Below are 22,954 nucleotides of genomic sequence, written 5' to 3' on the forward strand. Positions count from 1 at the left end.
CGCCCACTGTTTTAAAAAGGCCCAAAACATCATAAAAGACACCTCACATCCTGGCCACTCCCTGTTCGAACTGTTGCCCTCAGGCAGACGGTACAGGGCAATCAGAGCAAGGACTAATAGACTCAAACACAGCTGTTATCCAACTGCAATAACACATCTGAATACTACAAAAAAAATGTCCATCACGCCACTCTTGTGTTAATCTATGCACGGTCTGAAGCATGTGTGTGGGAATGTATGTGAATGTTTTACTGTTATATCTTATTAGTATTTTAAGTATTCTATCTATTTTATTTATTGAATTTTATTGTTTTATTTATATTTTGATATTGCTAGGGATGATGCAATGATCGGGGACCATTCTTAATTTCGTTGTTCTCATGACAATGACAATAAAGTTTCTGATTCTGATTCTGAAGATTCTCAGAGCTGATATACTAAACTTGCTGCTCTGAAGTCAAATACAAAAACATGGAAACACCGTTTAGATCACTGCACTAGAGGTTTGCTGCTGACAGCACTCATGGCACAGGTGTAACTGCACAGCATATAATAAGACGGAGAGTGCTCGAATGTCCTCTGCTCTGAATAAACCCTGAACACTGTTGGCAGCAACTCCAAAGGATGGTAAATGGTAAATGGCCTGTATTTATATAGCGCTTTACTAGTCCCTAAGGACCCCAAAGCGCTTTACATATCCAGTCATCCACCCATTCACACACACATTCACACACTGGCGATAGCAAGCTACATTGTAGCCACAGCCACCCTGGGGTGCACTGACAGAGGCGAGGCTGCCGGACACTGGCGCCACCAGGCCCTCTGACCACCACCAGTAGGCAACGGGTGAAGTGTCTTGCCCAAGGACACAACGACCGAGACTGTCCAAGCCGGGGCTCGAACCGGCAACCTTCCGATTACAAGGCGAACTCCCAACTCTTGAGCCACAATCGCCCTAAGCATGGCATAATGACACAACCAGCTTCATTGCCTTTAGGGCAATCAATTCTCTCAGTGCAAGCAAAGGTAACAAGCAATCTGCAGCCTTATCTATAAAGTACACAGCGCTCGAACTAAAAAAGTCTGTTTTAAATTATCATTTTTAAAGAGAAATTTTGACCCTCCAACCACCGTTAAATACTTACAGTCTTTATCTCATCTACTTTATGTCTAGAGAGAATGTTTTTTTTTTAATTGCAGTTTCTGTTTTGCATTTCACTGGCGAGTGAAACCATGTTGTGACAGACACCAGCACAATGGTGCAGACCAGTGTAGCAATCGTAAAAAGTTGAGTGGATTTACCAGTCTTCACATTTCCTCATTCACGAGGTTTATCGTTGTTTCAGGTTGGTGGCTATAAATAAACCAGCCAACTAGTCTTACATTGTTGTGTTTGCCCAAAAGCTAATAAACAAAGAAGCAAAATTTTCTCTTCTCAGATTTTAAGCTTTCATGAAAAGGCGGCAACTTCCTGGCTTGACTTTGTTCCACACCCTGTCTGTGCTTCTCCATGCCACCAACTAGCTGCTATACTATGCAGGTAAAATTTTTAAAAAGACCCTGAGCCTCAACCCATGTTTTTATTTTTTTTAATTTGTGCCACTGTGAATCATTTCCTGAATGATCTATTAGGGTGTTGCATCTGTGTGGACAGTAATCCTCATTACTGTCGCTCATTTGGCACTGTCCGGTTTAACCCTCTCAGGCTCAAATTAAACTTTTTGTTGCTAATGCACAACCAAGTCCTTCAGTGGTACTTCTGAGTATAAAAAACCTCATAAAATATGTATGTGGGGTAATCAGGTTGTTAGTTTTTAACTGTTGCAAATCGGCAACACCTGCCTTGAGAGGGTTAACAAGCATAAAACAACAAGGAAGTCATTTGGGAAAATAATCGAGTGAATTTCCTGAATTCTTTTAAGCCATCACAAAGGCGAGGCTATTCTTCCTGCTAAACTTCTCAGAAGACACTTTGTTATTCAAAAGAATTACTTATTATTGAAGCTCTCCTAAAACGCATTGTGATTGTTTGAGTTCAAAGTCCTCTGCAAGTAGAATCTGCACAAAAGAGGAAAAACTTTAGTACTTGCAAAATGAAATATAGCTTTAACACAGAGATAAAAATGACAACATGAGCTATCAAATCGTTCACTTTCTACATTCACAATCTTTTTTTTTTTACTGTGAACCTTTGAACCTGCTCACTTAGGATGATATTGAATCTAATTGTAATCTAATTGTATGGATGCCACATACAGCTGCTATCTGTCTGTACAATGCTGAGGCGAGATAGCACTATTAAATCAAGGGTTCTCCTGTCAGATTTCTTTTATACACAGTTTTTGATCGTTTTAAAATAAAAAAATAAAATAGAATAAATAGAATAAATAAAATGTATACAAACCAGTATGTTTTACACAGTAGTCTTTTTCAAATAAATCGACAAATGTCTAAGGCTGCATCGTACCACATGTGTGAATAAAAATTGTGGACATTTCCTTATTAATTTAAACAAACATAACAGAGACAGCAAGGAAATGTGTCTTTGGTTGATTGTTTCTTTGTTGTAACGACACTTCCTGGCAATAAATCTTATACTACTGGAAACTCTGTTTATCTCCCTTTAAATGGTGCCAGAAAACTGCATTTGTGGGTCGAGCAGCAGACTTGAGCATCTGGGTTGTGGCCATGAAAAACTTGCCAAATCTTGCCAAACAGCATATTCTCCTACTGATTCCTGTTTGGTGTCGTTTATTGGATTGGATGATTGAAGTCTGAAGAAATAGAACATATTGGCAATTTAACACTTTATTCATTTAACAAACAGGGGCCTCAACATCATGTTAAGGCCAATAGTATAAGACCACCGGTCATGTTGGTCATCAGCTTGGTAACACACACTGCTGTGGGATGGGTTCCCATTTGTCAACCAGCATTTGTAATAAGTCAGCCAGTGTGGTTGTATTGGTCACGGAAGATTCTCAGAGCTGATATACTAAACTTGCTGCTCTGAAGTCAAATACAAAAACATGGAAACACCGTTTAGATCACTGCACTAGAGGTTTGCTGCTGACAGCACTCATGGCACAGGTGTAACTGCACAGCATATAATAAGACAGAGAGTGCTCGAATGTCCTCTGCTCTGAATAAACCCTGAACACTGTTGGCAGCAACTCCAAAGCATGGCATAATGACACAACCAGCTTCATTGCCTTTAGGGCAATCAATTCTCTCAGTGCAAGCAAAGGTAACAAGCAATCTGCAGCCTTATCTATAAAGTACACAGCGCTCGAACTAAAAAAGTCTGTTTTAAATTATCATTTTTAAAGAGAAATTTTGACCCTCCAACCACCGTTAAATACTTACAGTCTTTATCTCATCTACTTTATGTCTAGAGAGAATGTTTGTTTTTTTAATTGCAGTTTCTGTTTTGCATTTCACTGGCGAGTGAAACCATGTTGTGACAGACACCAGCACAATGGTGCAGACCAGTGTAGCAATCGTAAAAAGTTGAGTGGATTTACCAGTCTTCACATTTCCTCATTCACGAGGTTTATCGTTGTTTCAGGTTGGTGGCTATAAATAAACCAGCCAACTAGTCTTACATTGTTGTGTTTGCCCAAAAGCTAATAAACAAAGAAGAAAAATTTTCTCTTCTCGGATGTTAAGCTTTCAGGCTTAATGCATGCCTTTCAACACCTAATGACAAATTATGTTGAGGAATGCTTGGCTGCTGCAAGCAATGCATTGTTTGAAAATACCATATGTGTTTTATAAGAGCTGTCAGACATGATAGATCTGGGGCTTTCTTCCAAAAGAAGCCAGTTTCCATAACCTACGAGGTTCATAGTGCATTTTAGGACACTTTTGACCACATGCTTCACCTAATATGCTGTCACCTATCGACAAGATAAACAGTTGTGAGACATATTGTTGACATATCTGTTACTGGTAGAAAAATGAACACCATCACATCTCAGTTTCCAGGGAATATGATATGATAATGTCATGTTTTTGATGAATAGAATACCAAGGAAAGAGGAACTTCAGTTAAGGAAATAATACATCCGTCTATGCTGTCATATTGTAATTTTAGTCTCAGTGGTTTTGATGACTTTAACTGCCTTTACGATATTTAAAATACTAATTATTTCAAAATGTTAATACATTCGTTAACATTCATTAATATACAAATTATTGACTTTGTCAACAGGACTGCTACATACTGAGAGCTCACATTAGTCGAGTTAAGGATATATGGGTTTTATATTTGCAGGGTACATAAGCCCATGCCCCAACTTAAAGTTTAACAGCTAATCGAATCAAAATATTTCATGCACTGAAAAATCAACCCATAGTTTAAAAAAAAAATTTAAATAAATAAATCTTTAGAAATAAAATATCTGAATAGCTATGTAATTGCCAGCCTATCCAGATGAACTCTGGCGCAAAGGTGAACTTGTCATTTTGAAGTCTAAGGCCACGTGTCTCTCAGTTGTGTAACACATAACACACGGTGTGCAAATGTAAAGCGCTGGACCTGTTGAAACTTTGCCTGTGTTAAGCCAGCTGTTGCCCCATGCTACGGTCCCCACAGCTTCCTCTCTCACTGCGCATCAAAAGGCTCTGTGTTTGACAAAAAGGCCCATTCGAAACAGGAGTCAAGAACCCCATGAGATAAAACACACACCATGAAAAACATCCTCCCGCTGCACTGAAAAGGAAACTGTTTCTGTAGACAAAGCTCTGATTATTCGTTGCAGCTACATCCTACTACCCGTAAACAGTGCACACATACACTGATAAGATGCTCAGTTTTCAGATAGACGTATGAATATTTACTGCCCTGTAAACGTGCTGCATGATTCTCTGTATCACGCAGGAGCAAGTAAACTGTGCTGAGTTTAAGTGTCTAGCTGCAGTGAGAAGAATTTCAGATTGTTTTTCTGTTTCTCTTCCTCCTTCCTTCTCATCAAAGTCATCACCTACTGGAATCTTTAGGATTTTACAAGGTGATGTAATCAGTGCTGTTCCCATATGATACATAAGCTATTAACTGATTTATAAGCTATTAACAGCGATGAATTACATTGCATGAGAATGCTTTAGCTCGAGAAGGCATTGTTAAAGTGTAGTGTAGTATTACTGTAAGTACTTATCTACAGACAGTAAACCTGTGGGTGTGTCTTTGTTTAGTTTACTGTAACTAAATATATGAGGGCAGCGGCAAAGACAAACTGTTCTTTGTTGATTGAATTAAATGAATTAAAGCCTTAAAACTGATAGGAACCAGTGCTGGCTTCTACTGTAGTCTGCTGTAGTCATTTTACTTTAATTTTAGTGTTCAGTGTAACCTCCTTCTGTGTTCCATCAGGAAGGATATCTCTGTGTAAAACTCTGCCAAATTAAATAAGCAGAGAAGATGAAAGCATTTTTAAAAAATAATTTCAATGCTCACTGTCTTAAATATACATATATGTAAACATATATAGTCATAACTTGTAAAGATTTTTATATTTTTGCTGACATTACCCCAAAATAATTTGTTTAAAATCTTTTTTCCCCGCTTCCTGGACTTTCTTGTACTTCTACCACCATCTTTGCTTTTCGCTGCTTCACATCTCTCGTAGTTTCTCATTTTTTGAGTGCTGCGCCCCTCTCTCTTACAGTAACCCTGCTGCAGCTTCATGAGATGCCTTACATTTGAACTATTTTAGCAAGTTCTGGAAAGAAGTGTGGATAGATAAATCATTTTATTACAATTTTTAAACAAGTGTCTCTAGAGTGTGCAGCAGATTGCACTGCCTTGCCGTGAGTTTGCTTTAAAGAATAGGGAAAAAAGAAACATGACCTCATACTCTAAAAGTAATGCGACAATAACATAATTATAGCTCGTAATGCTGAATGACTATGTGGTGATATTTGTTATTGCATTACTGGTATTTGTGGTATAAATGACTGGCTACAAGGTGACCAACCTTATGGTTGAAAAAGACCATGGGTGGGGATTTAGTTGAAGAATGAGTTTATGTACACATTGAATAGGTGAGCAGAGAAGAATAAGTCTTAAATAAATTATCCTTCAGTTTTAGTTTATGTGTTGGATTTTTACTCCATCACTCCATTCTAAATATTTGCATCCTGTGCTTACTGTTATTTGAATGTTTAACTTCCTGTATTACTTCTGCTAAAATGACATCATGATCTGACCTGTTCTCAGGAATGTATCTCTAATCTTTGTTATGGTAACAAGTTTGCTGTACGTCAGTAGCTGTGATTCACAGAGCAGGTTTACTCACTGTTATTAGCTCATTTTGACCATCAAATGTTAGGTGACACAGGCCTTGAGTGGCTTACCACGTCTCATTGGCTATTCCCACAGACTCCAGGTCCCTGGTCACATTTAAATTCATTAAGATAAGATAAGATAAGATAAGATAAGATAAGATAAGATAAGATAAGATAACTCTTTATTGTCATTGCACAGTCATACATAGTACAGTAGTACAATGAAATTGGAAAAACTGTCCTACGTCGGCACTACATATAACACAACACGACACGATATGACACATCACAACGTAACAAACAACACAACACAGTATATTAACTTAGTATAAAAAAGAAGAATAAGTGTATGTGTATTGCACACTGTTATTATTGCACATTAATTATTATTGCACCTTGTTATAAATATAAATATTATTGTTATTGTTTTAAACATTGTTACCTCCCCCTAAAAAGTCCAGGGAGGTATCCAGTCAGGTCAGCTATTTACATTGATCAGGGCTATTGCCCTGTTGTAAAAGCTGTCCTTGAGTCTATTTGTTCGGGACCTCAGCAGCCTGAACCTCCTGCCAGACGGCAGCAGCTTAAACACCCGGTGTCCTGGGTGTGTGCAGTCCCGTAGGATGCTGCGTGCCCTCTTGAGACAGCGAGTGCTGTACAGGTCCTTCAGGGAGGGAAGAGGATGTCCAATGATTTTTTGGGCCATGTTGATGACCCTCTGGAGTGCCTTTCTGTGTGCTGTGGTGCAGCTGGAGAACCACACACCGATGCAATATGTCAGCACACTTTCAATGGAGCAGCGGTAGAAGACGGTCAGCAGCTCCTTCTTCAGGTCCATTTTTCTGAGGATTCTCAGAAATTAGTTATATCCATAGTCATTATTTCTGTTAAATACTTCCGAGATTATCTTTTTCTACATTTTCTACCTGACCCAAACACAAATACTGTGTTTGGGTCAGGTAGAGCGGCTCATGTTTAGACTGATCAGTCCCAAAGTAAAATGCAGTTATTTTTCATCAGCCTTCACATATCATATTCTTGAGTGAAAATGGATCATATTTTAACCCTGGAGAACCCATGGGGTCAAATATGACCCCATGGGTTCTCCAGGGTTAAGACTTTATATGCACAAGCAGGCGACAGCAAAACCCACGTTAGGCCTTGGTTACAGGCCTTCATGTACTTAGCTGCATAAAGCTGATTTACAACTCTGTCTAGTGTACCTCTGCTGACACCTGGTGGCAATTATGAGTTACTACAAACGGCCTGATATTGAATTTACCGCGTAACGTATCCTAATGGAACAGCATCACATGAATAATTTTGTAAAACCTGTGTGGACTTTATTTGACTATATTTCATATCGTTTAAATACTTTGACGTTAATAGTAAAATGACAGTTTCGACAGAAACTTTGCTAAAGGGATGACTGCCCCTTTAAGAGCGGCGACCAGCTGCTCAGCGCCCAATCGCGGCGCGTAAACTGAACTTTGTTGTTGTCAGCAACTAAGAGCTAACTGTTAGCTAGCGTTAGCCGGACACCGAGCTAAAGAGGCGATATCTTGCACCCCATTCGTCCTAATAACGGAGGAAAGCACGGTAACATTTAGCTTGGACAGCTACGAACGTAAACAAGTCGCTTCCATCAGGATTTCGCCTCCGATATCAACAAAAATGACATCTGCGCTGGTGAGTTTAACTTGCTGCTTGAGCCACTGAGATGAAGTTCGTTTCTTATTTGTGGTTTCCACAATGTGGCTTATTGGTTAAGAGTTAAAGGTCGATATATCTGTAGATTTATTACAATACATCATATATTTTTTTATTTGATATGGACCCCTTTCTTTTTGCTGCTTGTTTTAGCTTTATTTAGAGCGAGAGCAGATTATAAATCAGGGTAATTTTACTCTTAGTCTGGATTAAATGTCTGTGAAGTCGTAGCAAAGTGACTCATTACTCAGTCTGCTGAGTGTCCAATGTAATATATACATTTATACTAATGTAACAACCGCCCTGTGCAGTCATGACAGCCACATATGTTATGTAAATGATACATTTGTGAAAGTTTAATGGTATCGTTTCACTCATTTGTCATGATCTAAATTGCCTTTGCAGATTAAATGCATCATTTTGCCGACAAAGTGACTAACAAGCAATTAATATGCCAACAATCTGATATTCTGTGTACGGTAATTACAGTATATTGAAGTTATAAGAAAAAGAAACGATAGAGTAATTTATGCCACCATACACTCACCGTCCACTTTATTAGGTGCACCTCGCAAGTGCTGGGTTGAGCAGCCTTTTTGCCTTGAGACCTGCCTTAATTCTTTATGTGAAGCTGCGGTTTTGGTCCATATTGACATGATCGCTTCAGGCAGTTGCTGCAGACTTTTCGGCTGCACATCCATGATGAGAATCTCGTGCTCCACCACATCCCAAAGGTGCTCTTTTCGATTAAGATCTGAGTATGCCTATGTGCTTCAAGGCTCAACAAGTTGTGCATTCAGAGATGCTTGTAACCAGTGACAAACAAAGAAGAAAACAAGCTTATTTTAAGTTTGCATAAACGAAACCTCATTTTCAAGAAAGGTTGGTCAAAACCTCTCTTTGATGAACTCCAAGAGTAACTCATAAGACACTATGACAATATATATTCTGTGCAATACAGTCATGCACCATACACCACAGTATCTGGTAACTGAAGGGAAAAAATATACTCTTTAAAAGTCTTTCCCGTTCTTTCCTTGTGAGGTTGTTATTGTTAATATGAAGTAAGATAACTCACTTTATAATTTTCTTAAAAAGTAGTTAAGTGTGCCAGACTAGCAGGGAACTCCTACATCTTTTGATAAACAATATTTGCTGCCAGTGAATGGATCACACGTGGAACCAAAATGATAGATTTCAGTATCAGTATTTGCCCCCACTCCTAATTTGTAGCAGGTTATTAATGACATTTAACTTAATTCAAGTAACGATCCTGTTAGTCGTACAACTTAAAATCCCAAATAAAAAGTAAATGTGGGTTTACATAATATAATATAAAGATGCATTTAAGAAAACAGCATTAAATGAGGCATGATTACAGGGAATATCGCTAATAAGAGTCAGTTTTCTATTAAAAAATACAAATCAGCAAGAAACCAACTTCAGTAAGAGAATATTTTCTTTATTTACATATAGATGTTTGTAAAAAAAAAAGTGCAGTTTAGAAAAAAAAATAGTACAGAATTCTACTAAAAGCAAGTGACTCAAATATGATCTATAACTGTTTCTACTTTCTGTCTTTCTGCCATTTCAAAATCTCAACACTCGACACCATATTTGTCAAAGTGTCTCGTGATGATGCCCAGCTCCAGCTCCACAGTCCCCATGGCTTCGGTGTGCAGTCTGTATCTGTCCGCCCCGCTGTAGATCAGGTCAGGGCTGAGGAGCTGGGGACCTCCGCCGACGAACATTTGCGCCAGCCGTTCTTGCCAGGAGCCCACGGGCCTCCAGGTCGCACAGCTTATTCGGTGATGTCCCGGACTAGAAGGGACGTGGCAGAAACCATAACCATAGAGTTGGCACCGTCCGAAAGAATCTTGATGCCACACCTCTAGGTGAATCTTCGGCCAGCCTTGCAGCCCTTTGGTCGCGTAGTGCAGATCGATCGGGTGGCTCCAGTACGCTATGTCTCCGATTTGGGGGCTATCCACCTGGGTCTGACCCTCCTTCAGCCCGGATAAAAGCCGCCATGCTTCTCCCGTATGAATTCCCCATTTGCAAAACAAAGTCTTTTCCGGGAAACCACTTGCACCAATGATCTGCCCTATAATGTGCAGCTCTGCCATGCCACACTGGTTCACTTTGACAAGAAAATGTGGCACGGAAAGTCCTGTTTTGTCTCTCCGATGTTAACGGCTAGCTTAGCGGCTAGCTAAACTAACGGCTAAACGTCTCCTTGGTAACCGCCTACCGTGATTTTCGACAAATCCCCTGAGTTAGACCTCGCAGGCACCACTTCCGGTACGAATGCCGTCCAACATTATGAAAACCCTAAGCTTCACCTTTATAAAATTGTTTGTCATTAGTGAATAATTAATTTTCACCAATTATAATATTGCCAGAATTATTCCTGAGCTATAATAAACGTGTGTGGTGAAAACGCGGTTGTGTCACGAATTTGGAACTACACCCTTACAGGTTTAACTCAGAGTTAAATTTGTCCTAATGGACCGAGTTGTTTCTGTCTTTCATGCATTGTTTACAAAAGTCCGTTCGTCGAAGACATAAAACACCTCTTCATATTAATACTTTTTAATTAACTCGTGACGAAGAATTGACTTTATTGCTCAATTTCTCTGAAGTTTAATCGGCGTTTGGAGTCTGTGAACAATTACACTGTGAAACAGCGCCAGTACGCGGCTGTACTGCGCTCAGACTCCACAGTTCACTACTACACTGAAAAAACAGTCTTATACTCCGTGGAGGACCTTTTACAGTATATAAAAGGTTTATGTATACAGTATTTTATTTTATATTTTAAATGAGAAATACAAATGATATTTTATGAAAAACCCAAGGTTGGGAGTAGTGTGAAATGTGACTGCACATTTGTAAAAAGAGGTATTGAACTTTGGAATAGTTGTTTAGGCATAATTAGTTTTAACTTTAGCCTAAACATATTCGACACATTGTCATATAAATGAACCAGATATGAAGAAATTAAATAAATTTAAACTTGCTACTTTTAGATCACATTGTACTCCTAGGAACATTTTATTTCATTTATTTGAAAACTTTCTTGAGTGGTAATTTGCCTTTACCACTTACAGAATATAGTTTTAGTTGCATTTCTGTACAAAATTGTTACATATAATTTTTGTTTTTATCTAGCTGATATACAAGTTAGTGTATTTCTCGCAAGGATCTTGCTGGCATTAGTGAAACGTTCTTTGAAATGGATTGAACATTGTTAGACTGAGATAGTGATTAAACTATGATATAGATATAACTCCCACTAGGTTTATATCTGGGACTCTCCACCATTTGACCTTAGAACTGAAGAAGCTTCTCAGATGAGAGGTGAAACGTCTTCAAGCAACTGAAAGAAGTCCAGACGCTTTTCTTTGCAAGCTCCTTTGACTACGATGACCTGGATGACTGAGAACCTTCACAGACATTAAACTATGAGAATGTAATCAAACTGTTTATCAAAGGGAAACTGTGATTTTTAAGACACTCAAGCCTAACACTGGCTGGTATAATGTTAGGTTGTAACCAGCTGTTCTTGTTTGGCTGGCTTGTTATTAACTGCCTTGAAATGCTAATGATAATAATAAGTAACTACAATGATATCTGGAATAAATAAGCATGTTTATGCACATTTTCACGTATTAGAGCGGTGACTTCCGTTCAGAAGATGAGGGTTGAGGTGAGGAGGGCTAGCATGACGTTTCAATGACCTCAATGACCCCAAAACGCATCAATTCGGTCACTTAATATGCTGAGCCTCAGAATGTGGTGTAACATCGGTTTGCATGCTTTTGTGTACATATTTGTCGACAGCTGTTTCTTGTAAAATCTTGTTGAAAACTTTCCCAGAATAGCAGAGGCAGCCATGGTAACATATTATTGGCCATGGGTTTTGCAATGAGATGTATCACACACAGTGGGTGCCTTTCACAGTAAACATTTTGACTAGCAGCACAAGTGTTACTACTAACATAAACACAGACTTGTTTCCATTCACGTGTCATACTAAGTCGTGACCGTGAACCTGTTCTAGGAGCCTAAAACCAAAACAGTGTATTTTTATTAATCTTTCTTTCTTTCTTTCTTTCTTTCTTTCTTTCTTTTTTTGTTTGGTGTGACATGTCTGAAAAATCAAAAGCTGAAAGAGCATTAATTGAGAGAACCCATACTTTACTTTGGTGTCATAGAAGTGCCTTGTGTATTCTAAACCTTACGTGTGTAGTTGGGATGCTGTTAGCGATTTTATGGAGAGTTAGAAACTTACTCTGTGTTATTTTCCCACAGACTTAAGAGAGTAAAAAAAGAATAACTGCGCAAAATCAGAGGACCTCATTATTTTAGCTACAAATCATAACTATGGGGTTCTTTGCTCATGTTTCCAGGCCAGTTTTAGTCACATCATACACCCACATAGTCGTGATGAGGAAGAAATAGCACTTCTTCAGTGATAAGCTCTTAGTAAATAGTACCAAATTTTCTGTTTCCCAGATGTCTAACTTATTGCTTATTATTGTAGCTTTTGTAGTCATGAGGACATTTTAACATTTTGACATGACTCTCTGTTTGCTCCCATAGTCTGATCCAACCCTAGAAAGACATTTCAAGGGTCACAGGGACACCGTAACAAGTGTGGACTTCAGCTGCAACATGAAACAAATTGGTAATGATCTGTTTGCCTTCAGATGTAACTGTTTGCTGTTGCCTTTGTCTTTTCCTTTTTGGAAATACATGATGTTCTCACTCACACCTGTGCTTCATCCTCTCCTAGCCACAGGCTCCATGGATTCCTGTGTGATGATCTGGAACATGAAACCTCAGATGCGAGCGTATCGTTTTGATGGACACAAAGACGCCGTCCTTTCCGTCCACTTTTCCCCATCAGGCCATCTGGTGGCCTCTGCCTCCAGAGACAAGACTGTACGTCTTTGGGTGCCAAGCATGTAGGTGTTAAAGTAAAATCTTTCTGTCTTTTCTGTTCTTTATTCCACCACAGATTTACTACAGAGGACAATGATGGTGACTCATAAAGAGCAGCAACTACTGAATATTGTTTGTCTCCTTCTGCCAGCATGGAGGAAGACACACATTGCTGAACACCTTCTGGGTTTTGCTTGTTTGTTTTAAACTTAAGTAATGTCTTGTGTCCATACAGGAAGGCTGAGTCAACAGTATTCAGGGCTCACACTGCCACTGTGCGCAGTGTTAACTTTTCTGGTGACGGACAGACTCTGGTCACGGCCTCTGATGACAAGACAATTAAAGTGTGGACAACACACAGGCAAAAGTTCCTCTTCTCTCTCAACCAGCACATCAACTGGGTCCGCTGTGCCAAGTATGAGACACACATTTAACACGATACAATGCATCATATTAGGACATTTTGATAGATTTACACTTCAGGCATCACATTATGACCTTTGACAGATAAAGAGAATTACACTGATCATTTCCAAAATGCATCTTTTTTGGGCTGTTCCTGGTCAGTATCTAACAATAATAATCCAAAAAAAGGAAGTTTCATCTTCCCCAGATCCCAATCCAATCCAATATCTGGTGGATGTACTGGACAATAAGTTCCATAAATGGCCTAACCTTGCATCTTACAAGAATTAAAGGTTCTGTTGCTAACATATTGGTGCCAGATACCATAGCACACCTTCAAAGGTGTGATGGAGTCCATGGCTCAATAGGCCTGGCCTGTTTTGGCAGCAAAAGGGGGGACCAACACATTATTAAATCTATTTCCAATTATCTTTTGACCTGCCACCTTCATTGAATCGTTTGTCTGACTGCTTGAAAGAGGTCACAGAGTGGCTGTCTGCCAATTCTCTCATTTTAAATGAGAAGAAAACTGAGATTATGGTGTTTGATAGTCACCGACCTCCTCAGTCTCTATACTCCCGGCTGTTCTTTACGATCATCTGGTCAGTTACCTCTGGCCCAGCCCAGGCACCGTCTGAAGACTAGGGGTGATCGTGCCTTTGCCTCTGTAGCACCAAACCTCTGGAATAGTCTTCCTGCTACTGTTCATCCCTCTGACTCCATTCAATCTTTTAAAGCACACTTGAAAACGTACCTATTCGACCTGGCTTTTCCAACTCACTAATTCTCACTGCTCGTTAATTGCTCGCTACTCATTTCTCTGGATAATCATGATTTCTCTCTATCTCTACTTACTTGCTTTTGTTTGTTCTCTATTTTAGCTTGTTTTAATGACTTACAGTTCAGTGTAATCATTTACTGTTTATTCCTTACTGTGAAGCACTTTGATGTACCCCCTAGTTTTAAATGTGCTATATAAAAAAAATCGTATTGTATTGTATTGTATTAGGCAGGTGGTCATAATTTTATTCCTGATGCCTGGTGTATAGCTGACCTTTTCCATTACACCATGCATTTTTGAACATATTTTATACAGATTGAGCATTAATCATTTACATTTATTTTTTTATATTATTATTGCAGGTTTTCTCCAGACGATCGCTTGATTGTGTCATCCAGTGATGATAAGACCATAAAGCTGTGGGACAAAAACAGCAGAGAGTGCATTCATTCTTTCTATGAACATGCAGGGTGAGCACTTGCGAGCACCTGAATGATGAATAGGAGGAGCTAGGAGTATTTATTTATTTTTGTCAGTTTTCTGCTGGTGTTCTGGTAAGGTCAGAAAAAATCCTTACAAGTGTACTGATGCAACGGCAGTAAATGCTGGAAAAAATCTGACAGAATCAATCCCCTAACCATTTGTTATCCTGTTCAAATGTTTATGACGAAGGCACTGAACACCTGTTCAGTCATTACACATGTGCCCTATTCCCTTGTACATTGTGCAGTCTGTTATACTGAAACACTTTAATGAGACATTGGCTGTGTGAGTCTTTGATACATTTAATATCCTGTTTTACATCTTTCTTCTTACTTCTTTTTAACTTTATTGTGTTTTATTTAGAGTCTGACATACTGAGCTCCTTTCTTTTCTGTAGTTTTAGCTTATTGTGTTGAGATGATAATAAGATGAGCTACACTTTATCCCATATCGTTTCTTACAGCAGCTGAAACACTAGAGATAATAATACCATTAATGTAAAATGCCTCTCTTCCAAGTAAAAAGCATTGTTATAGAGGATGATGGCATGAGGTATAAAAGACTTCCTGTATCCTTGTGGCAGCAGAGTCTGTTAGAGAATAAACTTTATGCCTGCCTGTAGGAAGTGATGCAGAGGGTGGTCAGGATTAGCATCAACATCCTGTCCCACGATAGACTCAGGTCAACCACCATCTATCGTTTTTTTTCTCGACCTCTCAACAAAATCATCTGCTAGTGCTCCTCAGAGAATCCAATCATCAGAGTATTTCTATAGGTGTCATGACCCACAGTTGTACTGAAAGTCTAAGCAGTTTAAGGTGAACAGGAATGGAGACATCCCAATCACAGCTTAATTTATTTTGGTGCTGTATGCCACTGCATAAGATAAAAAAATGAAATTGGGGGAAAAAGGGTCCAGAGAAAGCTGTATATATTTTTTTAAGTTCCCAACATTTAGAATAAGAAATTTCACAAAAGCCTTCATGTGTCTTAAAGTGTTTTAAAATAGTTAACTTTCTCACTATAAACCTTAAATCATTAACCCTTTCCACCAATGACTAAAGCTTTTGTGTTGTTTGAATTGACCTTCTGGGTTATTCCAGGATTTCAAATCTTTTAAATCACTGTTTCTCCTTTACTTTGCCTTACTTTGTTTTTTTTTCTCTTCTCAAAAGTTATGCAAACTATGTGGACTTTCATCCCAGTGGAACATGTATTGCTGCAGCTAGTACTGACAACTCTGTCAAGGTGTGGGACATCAGATCACATAAGATGCTACAGCACTACCAAGGTAAAGACACATCGATAATATTTAAAACCGTAATCGTTCTTTCTGGTCTTTTTAAGGAGTGAAACCAGAGTTTACACTCAAGTGTGACATTTTTTAGCTTCATAGCAACACAGTTATTTTCATTAATTAGTCACAACCACATCAATTCTAAAGACATACTTAAATATTTAAAGAATCACTGAATGCTTTATCACTCTCAGTTTAGTCACTCCTGATGCCTTATATAGAGCTTTATTCTGAAACACCAGTTCATCATATGCTGAGTCAGTCCCATAGAAACAACAAAAGCCACAGTTTTTGTTTGTTTTAATGTATGGTACTTTTGGCCAAAGTTTAGACATCTGCTCTCAGAAATTGCAGTACAGCCAAAGTACCTTTGAATCATTATGTTAAAGAGAAATTACTGAAATCGCACACAGGGAAATTTATATTAATGGCAAGGAATGTTATTGATCTTTTGCATATTCATTAAACTTAATGTTGATGACTTTTTATCAGTCTTGCATTCAGGCTGGTTGCTCTAATTGCCTCCCTTAAATGGATTTCAGTTGTTAGGTCTAATAATGGATAATTACATATGTCTGAGGAGATTTGGTATGAAGATAGAAGCTTCTCCTCCTCCTCTTTCATTTTTTTTCTGGCCCTACTTTCCATACTGGAGTTATTTTGTCATTTTGCTAACTTAAAGTGTAAAAATGGGAGTGGCTAGTGTTAGACACACATGGGACTGAATAATGTTTTTAGACATCAAATGATTAATGAATAGTTTTTGGTCCTGATTAGAAAACCTTTAATGAAAAATTGTTTAGGGGTTTGTATGAATAAGCCAAAATCAATAGCAGTAACATAGCAAGTGGCAGTGGCACATTGGTATATTTATGTTAACCATCTGTGCACATTATTTGGTAATTTATTGAACTGGTTTGTTTCCATGAGGCAGAGCCATACTATACAAACACCCACTGCTCTGTGCTCTTTCATAGCTATTCAGCATCTTTTCCCAGCTTGTGGTATCAGGATGCCTGCAAGTGTGTTGTAGCCTCTGTAAGCCAGGAGAGGGACCTATTGCTTGCTAATTTGTCAGCTGCTGATTCATGTATGGCGGGATTGTTTAAGTCTAGGGAGGTCACGATTAGTTCTTTGTTCTTAAGGCAACTTGATGTATTAGTGTGTGGTAATAAAAAGCTGGTGTTAAGCCGTTCTCAGTTAAGCAGGATTTGCAGCAGTGTGATGTGCAGCAGCACTACACTTCAATGGCAGCTAATTTAGTCCTTTGAGGTAAAAGTGCCTTTAAGCAAGAATTTCTCATTTTCACAGCTCAAAGCTGTGCTTGTGTTGCTTTAAAACATCTGAATCGGGGAGGGGGGGCGCTCCTGTAGCTCATCTGTTGAGCGCAAGCTGAGTCCCTACTGCAATTGTCATCCTCTCTTTCTCTCTCCCTCTGACTGTTGCTGTATAATAAAGGCAAAAATGCCAAAAATAAATCTAAAAATAAATATATTATTTCATTAACTGAGCATGTGACTTCCTGTAAAGCTATAGCTAGAAAAAACGAATCAATAAACGTATAAAATATGAAGGATTAAGTATGAGCAGGCATGTAATCTCATTGTATTTTGTATCTGGCAGTTGTGATGTATCTTAATCTGTTCAGTCATTTATTTATCTCTTATTTGGACAGCAGCTGGTCACTAAAGGGTGTCACCTGTTCTTCTTTATAATGTATATATAATTGAAATCTCATAAATGCATCAGAGTCCAAGTAAACTAGTAAATATTGCTCATTTATATTATTTGAAGAGAATAAATAAACAATTAAGTTGTCATAATCATAAAAGCAATTTTTAAGCATAAATGCCAAATATTTAATGGCTCTGTATTCAAGGTTGTTGAAGTAATATTGAATAATTTAACGTTTTCATTTGCTGGTGTGTTGACATTTGGTGAGATCACCTTGCCTTCTCAGTGACCAGTCTACTTCCTGGAATAGTCCTGTATAGTGTTAGCTACTCAGCCCCAAAGATTTGATCTGACAAGAACCAGTCATCCATCCACCCGCCACCAACATGCCCATTAGAGCAGAGAAGGCCAGATGAATAGGAACGATGGTGCGCGCTTGGGGTTATATTATTATATTATTATTATTTTTTTTTTTTGCTGAACATCAGTCAGCACTGACCCTCTTTATCAGTACTGCACTGAAGACCGCCTGCACGCAAGCCTTGTCTTTCTCTTCTTCTTTTTCTTGCTGTCTGTGATTCTGACACATTCATCATGACAGATGTAAAGTAGCAAAAACACCGACCTAACAGTCAAATTTGCTCACTTTTGAAGTAGAATTATAGTAGAATATATATATATTATTATTATTATTAGGGGTGCAACGATACACAAAATTCACGGTTCGGTTCGATACTTTGGTGTCACGGTTCGATATTTTTTCGATACAAAAAAATGTTCATGCCTTTTTAATTTGTCATTTATTAAAATTATAAATATATATTTTAACTCAAAAGTACAGTTTTTAAATTTAATGTTGCTGAAACAAAAGTAATTAAAAAAATAAATATATCTCAGGGCTCTCAATATTTCAAAATCCCTGGTAGCCCTTCGGGCAGGGACTCTTCAGTTTTTGGTAGCCCAAAATAAATGTAAGTAGCCCGAATAAAAAAAGAGAGCAATTTTTTGATTGATGTTTTGTTTCCTGTTTTGTTTCCTTTACAATATTATACATTAAAGTATAATATTGTAAAGGAAACAAAACATTAATCAAAACATTGTTGAAAAACAAATTACAACATTGTATAAAAATTACAATCATCAACTCAAATACTTGGTTCTAATTGAACAGAAATTTCTATGAACTTGTAAGAACTGTGTAGGACATGAATCAGTCTGTGTCAGATCCTGAATTTGAAATTTCCGCTGAAGTCACGGGTGAGAGGCAAGTGGAACCAAGATCTAGGCCATTTGCTTTTTGAAGTTTGCAAAGACGGCTAAATTTTGCCAGTGGTAGTTCACTCTTTGCAACATAGTACGCTGTTCTAAACAGATTTTTCAGGTTTATTTTTAGTATGTTATTTGCAATTGGTGTTTGTTCTGGGAAAGATATTGCAGACTGAGCAATAATGCGTTTCTTGCATTTCTCATGGGTTCTAATGGGGGCCTTTCTTAAAATGACTGGTCCCAGTAACAAAGGCACTTGTCGACTCAGAAATCGAGAGAAAACCAACAACACACCCGGCAGAACATTATGTTATTTACACGGGTGCACATAAGTGGTCCGCATGTGCGCATTCGCTGTCAAAATAAAAGACGCGCACCAGATAAGAAGTTGCAACGCGCGTTTGCGTCCATATAAAAAGCACTGTTTTTGTCCGCTAGAGTGGGATTTTCACGGCACATTCCGCACCACATCTCTGTGCGTTCATCATTTGTTTGAAGCCAGCTCACCCCCTGCAACCACTTTTCCGAGAATACGCGCTTCTTTTGTGGTTCGGACTCCTTCTGACATTTCTTTGGAGGTAGAGGAACACCAAAGTAATTGCTTAAAGGAGCTTCTTCGACATCTTTAAGAGTTTTAAACAAATGTCTGTCCTCCTCCAGAAAATCTTATGTATGCAAACACGCGTTGCAACTTCATATCTTGTGCGCGTTTTTTTTTGTTTTTATTTTGACAGCGAATGCGCACCTGCGGACCACTTATGTGCAGCCCCGGTTATATAGCTCATCATATTGCAGCCACAGAAATTCTTTTGTCCATGAAACCATAAAGCTGCACTTTCTTTTTGCCTTATAGTCTGATTTGTCATAACTTTTCCGTTTTGTGGTAAGCTTTTCTTTGGCTGTCACTTCTTCACCCTGACCTGTCTTATTTGGCTCAGCAGAACTAAAATATACATCCTGCTGCTTTTACACACACACACATAACGGTCAGCGATTCTCTGCGCGATCAACCTCTCACATGTTTAAGCTTGCTGCGGGAGATTTCACTTGTCATGTTTGCATAGTAAGCTAACGATTGATAAGACGATGTCAGAGGAATTGGTGCGCAAATTATCATCACTCACCAATCAGTGCTGTCGCTCTCTATACACAGTTCGCACGATTGCAAAGTGAAAGCAAAAAAACAAGTGCAAATTCAAACGCGATTTCAATATGTCACATATTGACAGTGGCTCACCGATGCCAATGACATAATTACCCAGCTACATTTCCGAAAGAATGCAAAAGCATTGACATATATTTTTCCTTCCTACAATAGCCGGACGGGCAGGGCAGAGATAGATTTTGGTAGCCCGACTGGAAAAATCGCTAGCCCCAGGACGTCGGGCTAGCGATTTTGCAAGCCCTGTATCTGATTGAGGAATCACTCATCTTTGGAAAAGAGAGTTTATTACAGAGAAATGGCTCTTTCCAAAATAAAAGCTATACTATACGCTTCTTCTGGGCTATATTCTCAGCAGCATAGCGGGTCAGGGCTGTTCGGGGTTCTGTTTGTACAGTTATGTTTTGTTTATGTTGCCATAGTGACGGGTGACGCCCTCTCGCTGCGACGGTGTGTCCTTCCGAGGTCAGAGGGCGCTCTGTGTGTTGTTGTTGCTGTGCGGTTGCCGCGCTGAGCAGTTAGCTAGCGGCAGTGTTCTTCTGCAGATGTCAATAAACGGCTGTGCTCCCTGGCTAGCTCACGGGAAGCAAGACCAAACGACACCTCCATCTCCTCGTTGTCTGAGCTCGCCACATTGGTGTCAGAAGTGGGATGATGGTGGCACCCCATGTTCTGACCCGAGTGACTTTTCCCCCGCCGGTCGTGACTGGCCGGTGCGCTAAAAGAACGCACCTGGACATTTGCAAAGTGAAAGCAAATAACAAGCGCAAATTCAAACGCGATTTCAATATGTCACATATTGACAGTGGCTCACCGATGCCGATGACATAATTACCCAGCTACATTTCCGAAAGAATGCAAAAGCATTGACATATATTTTTCCTTCCTACAATAGCCCGACGGGCAGGGCAGAGATAGATTTTGGTAGCCCGACTGGAAAAATCGCTAGCCTCGGGACGTCGGGCTAGCGATTTTGCAAGCCCTATGTTACAGGCATGGCCCTTTAAGGGTGAAGCCTGATGGGAAATGTATTCGGGATGTGTGTAGCGGGACTGCCTGGTGTGTGTGTGTGAAGAGAGAGAGCGGAGAAGGGGAAAAAGTAACGGTTAGCTACAGAAGAGATGAAAAGAAAAGAAATAAAAGGAATATAATAACTCCCTCGACAGCCAGAGTTGTGTCGGCGGCTGTGAGTAAACTGTTTCAGCCCACTGTACGCGGTGTTCGTGCCTTAGAGAAGAAATAAAGTTCGGTGAAGCAGTTTCCTACGCCTCCTTCGATCTTTTTGCTAGCGGAGTTGACCTGTATAGTAAGCTGTTGCCGGCTACGAATCAGTTACGGAACCTTCAAGTAACTGCCAGAGGTTTCCTTACTACGGTTCAGGGCCGCGGATCTGGCGCGGTAACACCTGTATCTGATTGAGGAATCACTCATCTTTGGAAAAGAGAGTTTATTACAGAGAAATGGCTCTTTCCAAAATAAAAGCTATACTATACGCTCCTTCTGGGCTATATTCTCAGCAGCATATTATAGCGGGTCAGGGCTGTGCGGGGTTCTGTTTGTACAGTTATGTTTTGTTTATGTTGCCATAGTGACGGGTGACGCCCTCTCGCTGCGACGGTGTGTCCTTCCGGGGTCAGAGGGCGCCCTGTGTGTTGTTGTTGTTGCTGTGCGGTTGCCGCGCTGAGCAGTTAGCTAGCGGCAGTGTTCTTCTGCAGATGTCAATAAACGGCTGTGCTCCCTGGCTAGCTCACGGAAGCAAGACCAAACGACACCTCCATCTCCTCGTTGTCTGAGCTCGCCACATTGGTGTCAGAAGTGGGATGATGGTGGCACCCCATGTTCTGACCCGAGTGACTTTTCCCCCGCCGGTCGTGACTGGCCGGTGCGCTAAAAGAACGCACCTGGACATTTGCAAAGTGAAAGCAAATAACAAGCACAAATTCAAACGCGATTTCAATATGTCACATATTGACAGTGGCTCACCGATGCCGATGACATAATTACCCAGCTACATTTCCGAAAGAATGCAAAAGCATTGACATATATTTTTCCTTCCTACAATAGCCCGACGGGCAGGGCAGAGATAGATTTTGGTAGCCCGACTGGAAAAATCGCTAGCCTCGGGACGTCGGGCTAGCGATTTTGCAAGCCCTATGTTACAGGCATGGCCCTTTAAGGGTGAAGCCTGATGGGAAATGTATTCGGGATGTGTGTAGCGGGACTGCCTGGTGTGTGTGTGAAGAGAGAGAGCGGAGAAGGGGAAAAAGTAACGGTTAGCTACAGAAGAGATGAAAAGAAAAGAAATAAAAGGAATATAATAACTCCCTCGACAGCCAGAGTTGTGTCGGCGGCTGTGAGCAAACTGTTTCAGCCCACTGTACGCGGTGTTCGTGCCTTAGAGAAGAAATAAAAGTTCGGTGAAGCAGTTTCCTACGCCTCCTTCGATCTTTTTGCTAGCGGAGTTGACCTGTATAGTAAGCTGTTGCCGGCTACGAATCAGTTACGGAACCTTCAAGTAACTGCCAGAGGTTTCCTTACTACGGTTCAGGGCCGCGGATCTGGCGCGGTAACACCTGTATCTGATTGAGGAATCACTCATCTTTGGAAAAGAGAGTTTATTACAGAGAAATGTCTCTTTCCAAAATAAAAGCTATACTATACGCTCCTTCTGGGCTATATTCTCAGCAGCATATTATAGCGGGTCAGGGCTGTGCGGGGTTCTGTTTGTACAGTTATGTTTTGTTTATGTTGCCATAGTGACGGGTGACGCCCTCTCGCTGCGACGGTGTGTCCTTCCGGGGTCAGAGGGCGCCCTGTGTGTTGTTGTTGTTGCTGTGCGGTTGCCGCGCTGAGCAGTTAGCTAGCGGCAGTGTTCTTCTGCAGATGTCAATAAACGGCTGTGCTCCCTGGCTAGCTCACGGGAAGCAAGACCAAACGACAC

The 22,954-nt window shown here is 39.8% G+C and overlaps 2 protein-coding genes across 3 annotated transcripts in view; one reads left to right on the forward strand and one right to left on the reverse strand.

The window, feature by feature from the left end:
- Positions 1–7,565: 7,565 nt before the first annotated feature.
- The window catches only part of poc1a (POC1 centriolar protein A), a 55,018-nt gene continuing 39,629 nt past the window's right edge, over positions 7,566–22,954 (forward strand). Inside the window, exons 1-6 of one of the 2 annotated variants that reach the window (XM_085456873.1) lie at positions 7,566–7,977; positions 12,604–12,688; positions 12,797–12,968; positions 13,181–13,360; positions 14,494–14,601; positions 15,790–15,905. In XM_085456873.1, the coding sequence (XP_085312999.1) occupies positions 7,963–7,977; positions 12,604–12,688; positions 12,797–12,968; positions 13,181–13,360; positions 14,494–14,601; positions 15,790–15,905 (676 nt within the window). In that variant the 5' untranslated portion in view covers positions 7,566–7,962. Of the gene's footprint in view, positions 7,978–10,234; positions 10,300–12,603; positions 12,689–12,796; positions 12,969–13,180; positions 13,361–14,493; positions 14,602–15,789; positions 15,906–22,954 lie in introns of those variants that run through there. The other variant, XM_085456874.1, reaches the window with a different exon arrangement.
- b9d2 (B9 domain containing 2) lies at positions 9,440–10,126 on the reverse strand. Its single transcript, XM_085456875.1, has one exon. The coding sequence runs from the start codon at positions 10,122–10,124 to the stop codon at positions 9,597–9,599; it is 528 nt and encodes a 175-aa protein (XP_085313001.1). The 5' UTR covers positions 10,125–10,126; the 3' UTR covers positions 9,440–9,596.

The sequence above is a fragment of the Copadichromis virginalis genome, linkage group LG5, assembly GCF_057382275.1.
Source record: "Copadichromis virginalis isolate Kocher_CV1m ecotype Utaka linkage group LG5, C_Virginalis_male_GT1.1, whole genome shotgun sequence".
Classification (NCBI taxonomy): domain Eukaryota; kingdom Metazoa; phylum Chordata; class Actinopteri; order Cichliformes; family Cichlidae; genus Copadichromis; species Copadichromis virginalis.

What these genes read in the sequence shown, in the direction of transcription:
- b9d2 (XM_085456875.1), bottom strand. Translation starts at nt 10,124, where the DNA reads ATGGCAGAGCTGCACATTATAGGGCAGATCATTGGTGCAAGTGGTTTC.